We start from the raw sequence: 17,662 nt of genomic DNA, 5'->3' as shown, positions 1-17,662 counted from the left end.
CACGACAACAGCTAAGCTAGGTCAGCGGAGACGACACTCGAAGTCGGACGGACACGTTTTTCTGCAAATCTGTGTGTTTCCCTTTTTGTCCAAATATATTTTTTACGACAACTGTTTTGTCCACGGTGTCTTTTATTCGTTCCAATGGGGTTTAGCAAATGTGTTTATAAAGAGACGAAAATCTCTTTACTGTTACTAGTGTTAGTGTCTCAACATGGCTACGCTCGTGAAAGCAAAACAACGAACTCAAACGCATCTTCGTTCAATGTTGTCAACTAATATCCGGATTAATTTTAGGCAAATTTTCCTCAATTCTCTGGAGAGATTTTCATAAAAATTTGAAAAACCCGGAATTCCGGGAAAATCCGGAGGACTTTCATCTCTGTACTAAAGTACTGACGTTATTTAATTAAGGTTTCCTCAACGGCATTGCCCTATTTAACCTTAATAATAACGTTGACGTCAAATGGACACAAAGTGAAATTAGTTTTAGAATGACTTAATGCCTTGTCTTAAGATGCAGTTCCAACTTCATCCCGACTGCAGTTTAGGATGGCTAAAGTAGATGCCTGAGCAACACTTGATAAAAGATTGTTCTGGATGAATTAACAAATGAGTAGGTCAGAATGCCAGTCCGTCACTGATGGATGCCCGTTTTGCTGACGAATGATGATTGGGGATAAAAAAAAAAAAAAAAAATCCCAAGTATATACAGAAGTGGATTTTTGTCCGACAGTGTAATAGTTACTAAATGGGTCAAGTACCGACAGACTGACGGATGCAAGTTTTACTGACAACTGACAGAAACACGTGTGTGTTGGTTGTATGTTGGTTTGTGGGGCTAGAAACAGCAGTGTTTCTTCATGGAAAGGCTTTACGTTTCCCGTACAGTATACAATAGGAGGCGGTATGTGACAAAGAGCTGTAATCCACCAATAGAAGAAGACTCACATTTATAGACGGAGTAGGACTGCCAGCGACTTGGATTGGATTTTACCTTTGGCCACAATGCGAAGTGGGATTCTGGTTAAGGTAAGCCATTTTGGACTTTAAATGAAACCTTTTTGGCATTTTAAGAGTAAAAACGGGCAGGCAGCCCCCTAGCATGCTCTCGCTGTACTTAAAGGTTCAATACATTGCCAAATAAGTGTATGTGAAATGAATGTGAGTGTATGTGCATATAAAGCTCTTTGGGTGGGCACTATGCGATGTAGATTCACTGATATATAGTGCACTACATTTCCCATTTAAATCAAATTGGATGTTAAATTTGTTGGACGATAACGTGTATTTTGGAGAAGGGTCGGGGGGGAGCAATGGATTGACGATAGACTATCTGGTTTACTGACAGAAGAATGACAAAAGTGAGTTTAAAATAACATGACGGACTGACGCTTACATTTTGGTTCGGCTTGAAGTAATGATAGACTGACATTGACGGATAGATGCTCAGGCTTCTGACGAATGACGGACCAGCAAAATTTAGTAAATTTCCTACTCCTGCTTGTAGGCACAACAAACACAACGATGAAGTTTACACTTGAAGCTAAGAGGAAATCTGCATACTTCAGTGTGTCTCTTTCATTTTAAGATGTCCATGTTTTATGTTATGTGTTTTGTGTTATATTATTTTGTTATTTTATGTGAACTGTTTTGTCAAGCGCTTTGTTACAGCTGCAGCTGTTGGGAAAGCACGGTATAAATTAAGATGTATTGTATTGTATTGTAAGATGGCCCTGAATGCAAGTGCCCAACGAAATCTTGCATGCTCCTGTTGGCTTCAACAACCATGAGCATTGTTCTGACACTGTCATGTGACTTGTCATAGGGAACTAAAATAATCCAAATGTCTGGGTCACACTCCAAAGTTTGCATTTAACATGTACAGTAAGTGAAATAAAAATACGTCAATAAGTGCATATGGTGGTGGCACCATATGTTAATGCTGCACTCACATGGAAAGGAAAACACTGTACTGTGCCGCCCCTCCTTCCCATTAAAGAAAATGTAATCATTACAATTAGGCACTTAATGTCTCAAGGCTACAGATATATATTGACATATAAGTGACACAAAGATTGGACACATTTTCACGACTATCTTGGAGGGTTTTGTTATTGAGGGAAATATTTCACCCAAGAGAAACTTCAGACGGCCTTCGTGGACTGTTGACTCGAATGCATTTGCCACTCATCAGGTGGCTTGCAGGCTTCAGTGTGACAATAAAAAGAGGGGAAGGTGACAGTGGATGAATGGTTTATACTGATTCTCAGGTGATGACTGACGGGGCTTCTGGCAAGCAAGCCTCGCTAGGATTCTATTTACAATGTTAGTGATTTGAACAGAGAAGAGAGACAACTAAGCAGCTAGTGTGTATAAATAGTGAGTGGGCAGAGATGTTTTTCTGTATTTCTAAAATGCATCCAAGAAGGGGATCACACTTGGAGAATTCAGCTGTATATGTAAACGTTGTTCTTGGTACATGATTATAATTATGAAAATGAGACAATCAATATATTTGAATGAAACAAAGGATGGTAGCACTAATTATCTAAAAATGGTGACCCCAAACACAGAATACTGCTAAACTGTAGTTTTCTGAGAACTGGAAACTGTTTTTCATCACAACAACAATAAAACTAGTTGTTATTCTTATTATTATTCAATTTGAAAAACTCTATTTAACTGTGCTTTTATACAGATTTGTGACACACTATTTTGGAAAACAAACCTTTTAGCACGTCATTTTGTATTCACTTAATCATGAATAGCTGTTCTATGTTTTGGCCATATCTTTGTATGTTTTTTTTTTCCTCCCTATGCATTAATTTGATCATTAATTCTTGCCAACAAAAATGAAACCCGCCCAGCTACTTGGTGTGATTGCAGTTTGGGCTTTGAATGCTTACGGGTAAATTCATTCACGTCACCACATCCGGGTTTCAGCACTCATTTAACACAGAGCATTGCATCCAGTCGTCAACGGAAAATCAATGCAATGATTTGCAGATTAAACTGGGTTGTAGACTATTTTGTTACCCACCACGATGCTCTCAAAACCAAATCATATCAATACTACCTGTGAATTCCTTTAATTTTTTTCATAAGGATAAGCGACATTCAATGGATTTGTGTATATGTGCATGTTTTCTGTAGACAGTGATTATCAATAGCCATTACCTTAATCAAGTGCTTGTTCACCCATTTGGTGAAGGTCTTTTTCTGTACTCGATCACGTTCATCTGCAAAATACAGAAACCACAATCAGATTACAGTATGTCATTACCAGTGTATTGTATGATGTAATGTAAACTTCTTGCAAGATGGGAAAAAAAAAGCCCTACTGTTGGGCCATTGTGGTCCTTGAAACCTTACAGCTAAATACAATGCATACAGAGCGATATTCAAGGGTAATACAAGATATTTATTGATATGAATAAAGTGAAAAAAAATGTGTGGTTGCTACGTTAGTAGGTGTGTTTTATTTCAGGACAAACACACCTTGTCGGTGGAAAACACCACACAATGTATGACTGCATCTGGGTGAGACTGTATCAGTGCACCCGAATGAATGGCAGAGTTGCCCCATCATCTCAAAGAATTTGTATCTATGAGGAAATGTCTCAATCTGTCGTTGCATGATTCAAGTGTTCACATTCTCTCTCTATATGACATGACATGGCACATAGTACCTAGTGCAGAAAGCAATTATCCAACAAGACACAGCAAGACCCAGATCGGGAACACACCCATCAATGCAACAACAGTACCTGTATTTACCCACCTCCTGTTGTGTCTCTTTGAGAGAACAGTTAAAACACACACACACACACACACACACACACACACACACACACACACACACACACACACACACACACACACACACACAAGGTGTGTTATACCAATATGCATTATTGTGTCTGCTCCAAACTATTAAGAATATAAAGGACATTGCTCAGTCACTAGAATGTCAGAGCGTAGTGTGTAAACCTCAGGAACAGAGGAATGTTGAACACCCCATACAATACTTTGTATTTTATATTTCATTCTGTACTGATTATAGTTCATTTTAAATTTATTTTGTGCATGCAAATACTTAGTTTTTTCTACTTTCTTCCCTCCAAATGTTGCTGCTGTAAATTGTGAATTTCTCCATTGTGAGACAAATAAAAGTTTTCTTATCTTATTTTATCTGAACAACTTGTGACTCTTCACCCATAACTATTGACTCACACAGCAAGCCCCAATTTGTACTAGTGTGACCTATGGCCATGAATATAAAGTCATTTGTCTTATCTGTTTAAAGAGTGACATGTCGACAGCATGGTGACACACCCAGTAACAGGTAAGCATAGGGCAGAAATACATCACCCCCCCAGTCGATGCCCAAATGCTACATTAATTTCCTTACCGTAATTCTAACTAATGCATTATAGAACTTGGAAGAGGTGGACATGACCTGAAGTGCTTTCCTGGGAAAAATAACACATTTGACGGGGACTTAACTGAGGCACTGTGATCTCTTTCTGTCTGTCAACCAGGCAGTTTGCCAACGGGACTTATGCCTCAGAGTAACACTTGCATGTTTCCTAAAAAAACTGCCTTTTGACACAAGTTACTCCTTGGCAAATGCGGGCAATGCATTCTTGCCCCACTGTGTTACCTCATGCTGTTTCCATTGCTTATTGCTGACGTTTTATTAAAAAAAAAAAAAAAAAAACATCAGGAAATGCTAACTGATTGGGGCTAACTCCATTGTCACCAGACAAACAATTTTCCAAACCCAAAACCCAAGACAGTTTAGCAGCCAGCAATATTTCAGGCTGGTATCAGTCCGAAGCGTGACACAAGAGTCAACGGTAGCAACCTTTGTACAATTTGCAGCATTTCAGTACTGCATGGCATGAGGTGCACATTTATCTATTGAATAACTCACTTGGCATATCATGCCTGCACCTTAGTAGAGCCCTGTTTGTTTATTTTACTAAAACTTGTATGAATCATATTATATATATATATATATATATATATATATATGACAATTCAACAGGTACCCAGGTAAGTGAGCTACAAAAAAAAAAGACGTATGCTGCACAACAACATTTGACTGACCAACATAGAGTAAGGTAGAAGGAGTACCCTTTACAACCTATAGTTCTTTCAAATTACAGAGTTTGAAAGGCGTTACAACTTCTCATACTGCTACCTTTCCTGGTGTCCATAGCCTTCAACATCCCTTGGTAATAGATTTCATCTGAGGGCAGCCTCTCCCTGCCCATGCTGTCGGATGAATAATTCCTGTACCGCTGATGTGAAGAGGCCATTTTCGGTCACGTCTGTTTCACACAAATAATAATCCTATTTTCAAAAGACCATCGGCGATTAGTTGCCAATACGGTCTTGATCTTGGCTTGATCTGTCCTTGGTCCGTCCCAGCCGTTATGGCCCTGGCTCTCTCAATACGTGAAAAATCACCCAAATTCTCCTCTTTTGCCTCTGAACCTCCCCACTCACTGACTGCGTTTGGTTTTCCCCTTCTTTATCCTCCGTGTGTGTTTTTCCTTTCCCTTTTCTCCGCTCACCCAGTCCCTTTCACAGTGAATGATGCCTGTGGGCTATAAAGTCCAGGCCTGTCTTCCTATGTGTCGTTCCAAGTGTGTATTTAGTGGAGGACATTGTGGGTAGGGCTCTCAACACACCCTAAGCCAGAAGAGGAGGGAGGCGGGAGAAGTGTGGTAACAAGCGTATACTATCACTTAATCGGCCCATTTGCGAAAAATATCACACACACCCTCGAGCTGATTTATAAGAATAAAGCAGCATGTTTGGTTCCAGCAAAGCTGTAAAAACAAAGATATGAATGTATCAACACTATACATCTAGTATTTAGACAATCATGAAACCATGCATTCACTGGTTAAATGATTCAACACATTCAAACCGCCTTCACATGAGGTTCATCAATGGTTTTAACTAGCATAGCATATTAAATAACATGCCAGCATGAACTGAACTGACATCACACACGGGCAACCAGACGCACATCCACTTTAAACAGATTAAATTCACCTTTTGGCATTTGAACATGATTATAAATTTTAAGGAACACGGATAAATTGCAAAGGCACGTTCGACTACACAAGCTGTTCGTGGCTGTGTTGGGAGCGAAGCGGAACGGTACTTTCAGTTTCACTTTTGACGGTACACGAGACACACTCTTGGACCACAAACAGGACTTCTTCAACGCAGCCCACCCAAAAAGCACTGTCAATGATTTAAACTTAACAACACCAACATTCCACTAGTTGGCGCTGAAGTAAAACCGGTGGATAGTTTTCCCTAAAACAATAACGTAACATAACATAATAATGTTGACAAAATTCACGAATATGCAAATCGGTACATGCCAAACAGCAAATATGTGGGGGTTCACTGTATTTTTTTTTTTAATTTCTCATATTTAATATTTAACTCAACAGTGAATTCACATTTCTAGGAAGAAAAAACACATTAAGTCATTCAGTGCCTAAAACACACCCACATACCCACATCCACACCCACACTTTCACTGGGTTCATCATTACTTTTTTATAATATTCCTCAGAAATTTGGGGGTTGGTGACCACAGACAACTGGCAAATCAGTGTTGAAGTTACTTTACGGTCTGATGGAAACACGATCATTTTATTTTAAAAGAGGAATCATTTTATTGCTTTATCATATTGAGTTTAGCCTGTTTTTTTTTTTTTTTCTTGAAGGAAGAGGATTGACTTGCTATGCTCGACAGCTTTAAGAAGTGATTTTGCCTTTGAGGTGCAGTGACACATTCCAGTAATTCTGGAAAATAAATTAAAAAAAAACAAAGTTTCTTTATTATACAAACAATAGTTTACTACTATAAGGAACAAAGATTTAGGATTAATGAAATTGGATGGTCAAGTACCGATATTAGGCATCTGCATTGGGCCGATGCCGGCCTTTTTTCTAGGTATCATGTTCTCACAAAGGATCCTGATACCAGCCACCGATACTTAAGGCAAAAAAGAAAAAGAAAAAAAAAAGACATTGAATAATGTTCCTTGGAGGTAGTTGGTGCTACAATGCGGCCATTTGACGCATTGGTGAATCATGGTGTGTGTCCAAAACACAGAAAGGTCTCTCTTCACAATTACCAGTCATTGTGTTGATTGGAATGTTAGGTATCATAATTACAATAACTACGAGTAGTATTGGTATCTGTGAGTATTCAAGAGTGAAGAGTTGACGTGGTATTGGTCTTTAAAAAAGTGCAATCGAACATCCCCAATAATGAGTTTTTAGGGGTTTTTTTGTTGTTTTTTTTTTTAATGAATATAACAATTTTCTATATGGTTCGGACAGCTGGGCTGGAAGGTCGGATGTTCATTTTTCAGCAGTGAGCTGACTCCATGTTAAGATTTCCCTACCTTTTCTGACATCAGCTTCTGAGGCAAACAAAGCCGTTTTTCTGAGGTGCAAAGTATTAAACCCAACCTGTACGAACATGAAGGCGCGGCATGTGTCACTATGAGTCTGCATGGGTGTGCGTGTGTTAGCTCATTTTGAGCTTCGTTTTTTTCAGATCAAGAGACACACCCTTGTAGTTCCAGTGAATGTCTAGGCAAGCTTAGGAATCCAGGAGTGGTTCATGGGTGGGCAATCCGAAGCCAAAAAAGGAAAACTAATCAGAATTTACTTTTAAAAGGAATTTAAGATGCATACAGCATTGTGTCCGACATTGCTTTGGCGGTTGTAGCATGTTTTAATGAACAGGATCACAACAAAACGTGATAATTACGTGCCTGATCCCACATTGCACTTTCGCTTTACAAGCAGAACACACCTTAACGTTTGACCTAATATGTAACGACAAAACTGTTGCAAATAATATTGGTTGAAACCAGCAGAAGTGCCCTTAAGGCAGTCGCAAATAGTTATGTTAAACATAACTAATAAACTCCCCAACCTTTGCCTCTAACCGTTTTGAAAGTCTGGCAAATGATAGCGTTTAGAGCAAACCGTTTTATTTGCCTAAAATATTTCTCATGCACACCAGTACTCACTTTGCCGGCCATATGAATAGGAACAAAATAGTGCTCCTATTTCGAGAGAATATTCAACTAAATGCTTGTGAGAAGATGTTGACAACACAGCTCCGAGTTGGCTTTGATGGGTGGAATTTCGCCTTTCAGCTTCTCACATCAGGGGTTGCCCCGGCAAGTCATGTTCGAATGGCTCATGTTTTACACTGGATGCCTTTCCTGACACAACCTTCCCATTAATCTGGGCTTGGACCAGCATTGGTCATCTCGAGTGACTGGGTGCCTTGGCAACAAACTGGACCAACTGAAGCTGCATGAAAAGAAACCATCTACCTTAAACCCCGATACTCCCAAAGTTCCAGTAAAAAGTAGATCTACTAATGGGGAAACTCTTTGAGGAGACCCTTAATGACAGCCGAAAAAGATACAGCAGCTCTGGAATACTGTCGTCATGAGCTCTTTCCCCCACAAGGGAGACGTATCATTAAGGTCTCGGAATGCCTATTACAGTACTTGACTACCCTCATCCTGCTTCATTAAAACCAGATGGAACACCCTGGTCTTACACAAGCAGTCAGAGCTTGGGGAAAATTTTTGCTACATCACAAATTATCACGCATGACCATTTTTTTGATGACTTCCATGCATTTTATTCTTCATATTATTATACTTTGACATCCACGAGCATTTAACAGCATAGACTATAGGAGCAATACTGGTCTCCTGATTTTATATCAGTGGAATTGATCCAAACAACAGCCTTTGGTTCAATCTAGTTTCAATTAAGGAAAAAAAAAATACACGCAATTGACCTCAGAAGGTGCTCTTTTCGACTGTTGCAGTTGTTGGATAGAATGAGACTATGTTGTGTACTCGCAGTCCACAGATGATGACGCTGTGCCATTCGAAATAAGGCATGGGAAGTTATAGAAAACACACCAATGGTTTTACACTGAAGTCTTGTTGCTGGTCATGGTTGTATAGCATGTGAGGTTGACCACACATAGCATTATGTTGACTTTATCATATTAGCTGTTTTAAATTGTCATTTAGGTGTGCTCAAACAAAGGTATAACCAATAGACCGATGTAAGATATTACAACATTTGCAGCCATACATCTGTAAATATGCATTGTATTGATGCTACCATTATGGGAAAAACATAACCTATATTTAGGTAGGCATTGATTCCTGAACACATTAAAAAGACAAAAGAAGGCAAATTCCATTATGGCTTCTGAAAACGAACTCATTTGAAGCTTTACCACAAGCGTGAATTTATTAGGTTACAGTTATTGCGAGGCTCATATTTCTTCCATAATGGCATGTCCTCACCAGTCCGTTCAGGTGAAAGCGTAAATAATAGTGCATTATCTGGCCCACCACACCTCAGCCATAGAAAAGGAATGTTGATAAAAGTAGGAGTGACCTAAACACACCTGAGGGGATTATATTACAGAGTTATCTTTCTAAGAAGAGGAGGAGAATTTTGGAAAAAGAAAGTTTTTCTTGAAATTCTGACGCCGACCCGAACATGCTAATGCAAATTGGATACATAAGTACAGAAAATATCAAATGTTAAATATATTTAGTGAGATTTCATGTGGTGGAGGAAAAAAAAAGGACACAGAAGTACTATTTTCTTAAAGGCTTAAATAATCCATTGTCAAGACCCCAAATGTGAAATAATTATTGAAACGTATTGTATCATAATAGACATGGGCCAGCACCAGTTGTGGCAGGACCACCATACAAAAAGACTTCGATTTGTCTTCTTTTTTTTTTTTTTGCTTAATGCCGCTGATTGTATTTGTCCTCCAATTTACCTTTTTACAATGCCAAAATGACCGCTGTTAAAATGGTTACCACAACAGCAACGCTTGCGTTGGCAGCTGTCGTGCACCGCGTTGCAAATGTATTGTCATAATGGCCTTTACACTGTACCTATGCAGTATCCAACATATCTTTCGGTACACCCGCAACAAACCGGTAAGATCTAACAGGCACGTTGTTTTAACAAATTCACCCGTTTGTTGACAAACCGACCATGATGGAGGTCCCGTTATTAATCCATTTCACACTCCAACCTGATGGCAGACATCTGAGTGAAATGTCCAAATTTGGTCTAACAATCCACATGAACCACGTATTTAACTCACCAAGCCACTGGATTACACACAACAGCTGAGTTTTAAAATAGCTCAGCTCTGAGTTGCTGAGGCCTGTAAAGTCACCAATTGTCAGGTTGGACATCATATCAGTCGTTAAAATGGATTTATTCAGCTTGGATAGCCACGCAACCTAGTGGTGTACAGAGCTGAGGGCGCTTGCACTGGCTTAAAAACAAAAAGCATTGCGTGTCTCCCTCTGCAGGCCAGAGCATCAAATATCGCTTCAGCAAGGCTGAACGTAAAATATTCTGTCACGTTTCCATTCAATTTGAAGTGAGGTCGATGAAGTTTTAATACACAACAAAGATACATAGTGCATGTTTTTTTTTTAAATAATTTTTATGAAGCTATTTAGTGTCTGTAAAACCACGATCAGTTTCCACTTGCAATGCCAAATCTTTGGAAAAGCAGTACATAATCTTGCTTGCCATTTTATTCCTCTTTTTAAATGGCCTTATTTGATATTTCTTTAATTACTCTCTTACAACAACGAAACATCTATCAAATTGAACTGTGGCGTTAAAACAAACAAAAAAAAAAAATTAGGCTGTCAAATAGATTTGTTCTTCTGGAAGACTTCTGTTACATTGCCTTAGCCAAGAGGAATGTTTTTGGAATGTAGAATGTTTCTGTTTCTCAATCAGCCTCTCCACAAGCCTTAAGGCCATTAAAAAAAAAAAAAAAGACCAAAAAAAAAATTATTTTCTTTGGTTAATGTTACTCAATTTCATAAATGCTGCAACATTTATTTTGGCCTTCAAGATTAAAGAAAGAAATGCACCCTCTATAGCATGAGTTATGCTGTAGCTTTCTTCGTTTTTTCTTTTTTGTGTCACAGCATTCAGAGCTTGCAAACCTTCAGAAAAAAAATCGAGAGGGATGTATTTCAAGAATAAATAAATGTAGCTAGATAAACCTATTTAAGTTGGAAAAAAAGATATGCCACACATTTTATCTTAAATGCGTAATCTGCTCTTGACAAAAATGTATATATACAGGTACAAACAAGTAATAAAATATACGTGTATATAATACTTTAAAATATTTTTCAGAAGAAAAAAACAAAACAAAGCAAAAAGAAAAAAAAAAAAAACTGAACTACATTTTGGCCACTCGACGGCGGTAGAACAGACACAAGAACCAACACTTTCCAGAAAGGGGAAATAATCATTTAAATCATGAGTAATTTACCTATATATACTGCTTTTTAAGCCATACTATTTTAAACATTTATTTCATGTAAATACCATTAGTGTGATGCTGTAAAAGGCCAGATTCATCATATCCTTGTTGACCGTCGTGATACATTTACAACAAAACAAGGACTATGTCGTGGGTTCAATTCTAACTTAAATTCTGCGACATACGAAGATTCTATTTAACTGTCGCACTTAATTGGTCTAGAGCTATATGCAAAATCTCATCTCATGATGCATTCCTTTTCAATAAAGTCTAGTCACTCTTTAACCCATTAAAGGTCCTCACTGAAATACTGTACTGTACTTGAAATTCAACATCGGAGAAAAAATTTACTTCACAAGACTTTTTTTTTTAAATTTTAATGGTTATCAATTAACTTCATTAATTCATGATTAGATATATTTTTGATTGTTTGATTTAATTCCCTTTCCCTGAGACAAACCTTTACGACCTTGCTACAAATGTTTACATTGGATTACTTATGTTGAAACTGTTCTCCCATACATGCTGGGAATTTATAAACAGTGGTTCATTGATTGGATTTTGTGAGATAGACAGAGCATCATCAGAATAATTGTTTTACTTATTTAAGTACACAATCATATTGGGATATACTGTATAACCAGCAAACTGCACAACTCTCATTTGTGGAATCAATGTTACATAAATCACAGTGACGGATTGGTTAGCACGTTGGCCTCACAGAGCAGAGGTGCAGAATTCAATTTCGGCTCCGGCCTTTTTGTGTGGAGTTTACATGTTACCCCTGTACCTGCGTGGGTTTTCTCCGGGCACTTCGATTTCCCCCCACATTCCAAAAACATGCATGGCAGGTTAATTGAACACTCTAAATTGTCCCTAAGTGTGATTGTGAGTGCGAATGGTGGTTCGTCTGTGTGTCCTGCGATTGGCAACCATTTCAGGGTGTAACCCGCCTACTGTGTGAAGGCAGCTGAGATAGGCTCCAGCACGCCCACGACCCTTGTGTGGATAAGCAGATTAGAAAACTAATGGATGGATGGATGAATCACTGCGAGCTCTGTCCATGTCCTGTCATGAGTCATAATAATAACAAATGAAACACGAAAGTCTCATTTACAAAGAGCCCAAATTGCCAGCGCTATTTTGTATTCAGTCAAACAGATTGTGCATAGTTGTGCGTATGTGTGTGTGTGTGGGGGGGGTGGGTATTGCGCTTTAGGTAGTTCATGATTTTCACCATGGAACATATATGAGAGCAACATGAGCTTTTTTTTTTTTTTTTAATTAAGTCTTAAGTAATATTACTGAGTTACAGAAAACTAAATCGGTTGCTGCGATAATTTGGGGGAAGCCCACAACTGCATAAAATGTAATATTTCGCTTGATTTAACTCGGCCCGAGTGAAGTGAAATTGGATGAATGTGCGCCCATCCTGCTTTACCTCGCATTTAAAATTTGGAAAGCCTGGAAATCTGCTTTGACAGAGGCCAGCATCAGTTGTCTCTGTGTGCTTATCTGAGCCATGTGAAATGCGCAACATGTCATTAGTCGTTTTGCGTGAATCTTGTGTGACTGGCTCCAACCCAGGCAGTCTTTTTTTGCATGTACAAGCCTTTACTACAGCCGGCCCTATGTGTACTTAAATGAGCAGACACCTTTAAATGTCAATTTATGATGGGGCAAAGTTAAGACGCTCCAAGAATGGGAAAAGTGATCTAAATATGCTCAGAATGAAGTCATCAATTTAACAGTACAGTACATAGTGGTACATAACTGTGGGGAGGGCGGTCTTTGTGCTCGTTGCTGAAGTGGGAGTAAGTCAATATGTGCGAGTAGCAAGTGAGTTTCAAGCCACTTCCTAGTCGACGTGGCAAAAATCGAGTAATTCGGTTCACGCCTACATTTTTAAAATGTCATTACTTCGTTTCAACAAAATGTAGGTCAAGTAATTACAACATATATTGGAGCGTTAATAAACTGTTTTTCCATCTTCCGTAACACAAAAACTGCACATGTAATTTCAGTCCATTCATAGATGAACTACTACTACTTAGAAGAGTTTGAAATAAAATTTATAGAAGTTCTATATGTTATTTAGAAAATACATTGGTTGTTACCCCTAACATTTGAGTGTTTTAAGCTACCAATGTAGTTTCACTGTTACTGTGGTGAAAAATATTGAAATATGCTGTATGTGGAAGTAAACATAGATAGTGTGAACATTTTAAATTAACACATTGTTTTTGGTACCAATCCATTTCTCAACTATATTAGTTCGTGTGCGAATTAAAGGCATGAACTTTGTGCAGATTGTAGGTGCATGCTTTATGAAGTTAAATCTATTTCCTTACATTGGTTTATGGGCTCTGCCACATCCAATATGGCAGACACGCGCACTTTGCACAAATACATTGCTGCATCTACATATACGTGTCCAGGCTATTTCAGTGTCAGTCTCTGCATGGTCTACCTTTTCAATGTCTTATCAATCCAGCACAAACTGACAAGACAAAAAAACAAAACAAAACAAAAAAAAAAACTCTGTTCATGTTTGAACAGCTTTTGGTGAGCTAAACTATGTAGTTAGCGTAGCTGATTCTGCTAGCTAGACAAACCACAGTCTGTTGATTGGACGAGAAAGGAGTATCATTTCAGGAAAACAACAACAACAAAAAAACAGGAATGGAATAGGGCAGAAACACAAGACACACCTTTCTCTGGTGTTTCTTTGTTTAAAGTGTCACATTCCACTTTGCTGAATAAATCCGTGGGTGGCACTGGCTCATTCTGGTAGGATATCACTGTATTTACACAGCGGACTGAAATATTGCCATCATATCCACAACCCCCAAACTGTACTGTGATTGTATCAAACTGAACAACCCCTGTGGGACCAACTCATCAAGGTTCATTCACTCACTGCAGCGGGGGACAGCAGAGGCCGCCCTACTCATTCCCCTTTTACGTGGCGCCTGTCCACCTTGGTCATGGAAGAATGTTAATGTTCATGTTCTCACATTCACATGCACAATGCAGCACACTGGATCCACGATGAAGCAGTGCTGAGGAAGAGGAAACAAACCGAAAAGGTTTGGTATTACTCGACGGCAAGACATGATATTTTGCACAAGAGACAGAGCTGTCACCATGCAGAATGAATCCCTGTAAAAGTCCTTTCATCATATGTTGTGTAAATATTATATACGTTTTTCTTCTTCACACGCAGTCACATTACTTACTTCGTTTGTACCTAAGAAAACCAACGAATGTGCTCACATCAGAGAAACCCCTCTCAGATGGCTCAGCTAAAATTTTATTTCGACTACAGCAAGTTATTCTGGAAATGATTTGAATGCCTCTGCAGGTTTGTCAGACACAGATACACAGACAGCTTTATCGTGCTAAGCAAACATGACAAAACCGGTTTGAGAGGCACAGTTGTTGGAAAGCTGGCGTCTGCAATTCTGCTGTAAAACAGCGCACCACTCTGTGTTCCGTGGGAATCCAATGAGTGTCACAGATGCCTCTGTAACACAGAACCAAATTCGGCTCCCCGTGATCACAGTGAGGGTTAATTATTTGCAGTTGCAATTAAAAGCAGACATTACTATTAGATCTTACAGGCACAATGTGAAATCTCAAATTGACTTGCTGTCGGAAGAGAATCATTAAAAAAAAAAACATTGTTCTCAAGAAATTTCATATTTTGTATACAGGAGCAAATGTTTGGCAATTTAGAAGGAAAAAAAAAGACTGATGCAATGCTTTTTCATTTAAACATTTTAAGTGCTCTGTTGAAAATTGCAACTTTTGAATCATTTTACCGCAACTTGTATCTCTCTTACCTGGCTTTTTTGTCTTTTCTCAAGCTGTAAAATACAATGAGAGTCACTAAGTGCCCCCACCTCAAGAAAGGACCTAAGGGGCTTACAGGCATTTCTTGGAACAGATGGAGAAAGTGGCACGGAAGAGCATACAAGTCTGGTTAGTGGTGACAGGTGGGGGCCTTCATGGTTGGGGGAGGGGGTCAAAGAACAGTGTGATGGCATGGGTGTGGCCGTTTTTTTTTGTTGTTTTTTTTTTTTAAACAAGACCCTGTGCAAGAATCCCTGCTGTTTTCTCCACTCTGAAACCGCCCATCAAATAAATATATTTTTTTTCTTCCCATTTATTCAGCTGTCTGAAGACCTTTTTGACAACTGTCACACATCCTCCTCTTTCAATGTATTCTGAACAGTAATCACCTAAATCCAGGTTTAGCTGTTATCTCTCCCATTCTATTTCAGTTGCAGCTGTTGCTGTTTTTCTGACACACCATTGACACTTGGAATATCGACCATTTGATGGGCTGGCCATTTTCTTCCTGTGTGACATTGTGGAGAACGGAGTCATAGAAAAAGCAATATTGCACTGTGATAACCCTGCATCAAAACCCCGAATAATGTCAGGTATATTTTTAAACACAGTGAAGTGGATGTGTTTATCTGGATCATGCAATAGGTGACACAGACGTGCAGGCCCTCATGTTATCTTCACCATAATAATAAAAAAACTACAAGAGGTGGAGCTTGTTTTAATGACTTAACTAAGGCACACACACACGCACGCACGCACGCACGCACGCACGAGACACATACTCACACACACACACACACACACACACACACACACACACACACACACACACACTGCATGTCAGTCCAGCATTTCACAATAAACTAAAGGATTTAGAATAATACACATACTTTTAAATTTGCCCATACCTGTTTTTACTGGCAACAAACCGTTCCTAAAAGGAGCAAGCACTGCAGGTTAGGCTGGTGGGCGGCAGCCTTGGCCCTATGCCCTCCACTGACACACTATCAATTGAAATAAAGCAGTTGGGCAGCCAACCTTAATTCAATCCTTGAAATGTGGCATAGACTGTGTGCTGTGGTAACTGCCAGTTGCTCTGAGTGCAACGTGAACACGCATACACAGCACTTACTGTATGGACTGTTGTGTTTGTGTTAATATGTGAGGGAGCGCCGGGATCACCTCGTGTTTGCCAAAAAGAATTTTGATAGCTCACAACTCGACAAACAGGCAAGACACAGAGACAAGACTTGACACATAGACACCACAGCAAGCCCAATCTGGTAACCTACCAGGTATGATCTTCATCTATGAGACGATACAGGGGAGAACAGGAAGGCGGAGAACTCGAGAAGTGAACAGGACTGAGGGGGGGATGAACAGGATTGGAGAGGCTCCTGTTTGTTTGCTCTGAACTGCCTTGTTTCTCCCTTGTGTTGAATTATGACAGGCTGTGCCTGCTGTTTGGATCCGTCAGCCTGCTCTTCTGTGGCCAGGGGAGGAGGGACGAAACCAAGGCTGGGGAAAAGGGCAGGGGCGAGGGGCTAAGAGGGCTGGATGTTCAAGGCAGAAAGGGTTGGGGCTGACTGCGGGGGCTATTAATATCTAACACAGCCAGATGATCACATCGTGTCACAGTTAGAAACTGATGGAAGCACTCTGGCGGGGCATTTGGCAAATTCGTCCCTGGAGACGCAAACACAATCAAATGGCTCCCCATCACCTACTACCGATGACGATATCAGACATGAAAACGCAACAAAACAAAACAAACCATCTTAGCATAGCTAGTTCGAGTTACGGCAGATGCCCACTGTGCCTTATGTTACAATGTCCATTGGTGAACGGCTGCAGTGCCAAAATCTTGGATCAAAAAAACAAATCCGTTACCAATGTAACAATGTTGTGTTTCCGGGTATGAACAGAAACTGTCATTTTAAATCACAAAAGAATGACGCAGGTTAAAGAAAATAAATAAATAATCTAATTTAAACTCTCACTCATGGTTTTCACTGCAAAATAGTCCAGCATCTTCAGCGGTTCCTGTGTTCATCCCATATTCCTTCTGGGATCATAGCAATGCAGAAACAATTTCTAAATATAGTTTGCTTTGTTAAATTCACAAGACACCCATCACAGGGTTGTCAACACGTTTCGGTTCTCTGCAATGTTAAAAGCAATTCAACCCTGAGTCTTGGGAGCAGATGTGAAATGTAATTAATTTACATGATGTTCATTGTGAAAAAAGGCACCTACATAGAGAATCCATGTGGGGGCTTTCCAAGAACTGTGGGAAATGTATTTCATCAGCCTCACTGTTCACACATAGCTAATGCATTTTAAGCATGTGTCCGTATGGAAATATTTTTCCTTCAACACACATTGTCAAAG

The 17,662-nt window shown here is 39.3% G+C and overlaps 1 protein-coding gene across 1 annotated transcript in view; it reads right to left on the bottom strand.

Annotated features, from left to right (window-relative positions):
• The window catches only part of LOC109529658 (plectin-like), a 68,610-nt gene that overhangs the window by 41,323 nt on the left and 9,625 nt on the right, over positions 1–17,662 (bottom strand). The window contains exon 2 of the mRNA XM_019893035.1: positions 3,181–3,242. Within this exon, the coding sequence (XP_019748594.1) occupies positions 3,181–3,242 (62 nt within the window). The remainder of the gene's footprint in view (positions 1–3,180; positions 3,243–17,662) is intronic.

The sequence above is a fragment of the Hippocampus comes genome, unplaced genomic scaffold (assembly GCF_001891065.2).
Source record: "Hippocampus comes isolate QL1 unplaced genomic scaffold, H_comes_QL1_v1.1 scaffold94, whole genome shotgun sequence".
Lineage (NCBI taxonomy): Eukaryota > Metazoa > Chordata > Actinopteri > Syngnathiformes > Syngnathidae > Hippocampus > Hippocampus comes.
The sequence above is the reverse complement of the archived record's forward strand: the minus strand, read 5'-3'. Positions and strand labels throughout refer to the sequence as shown.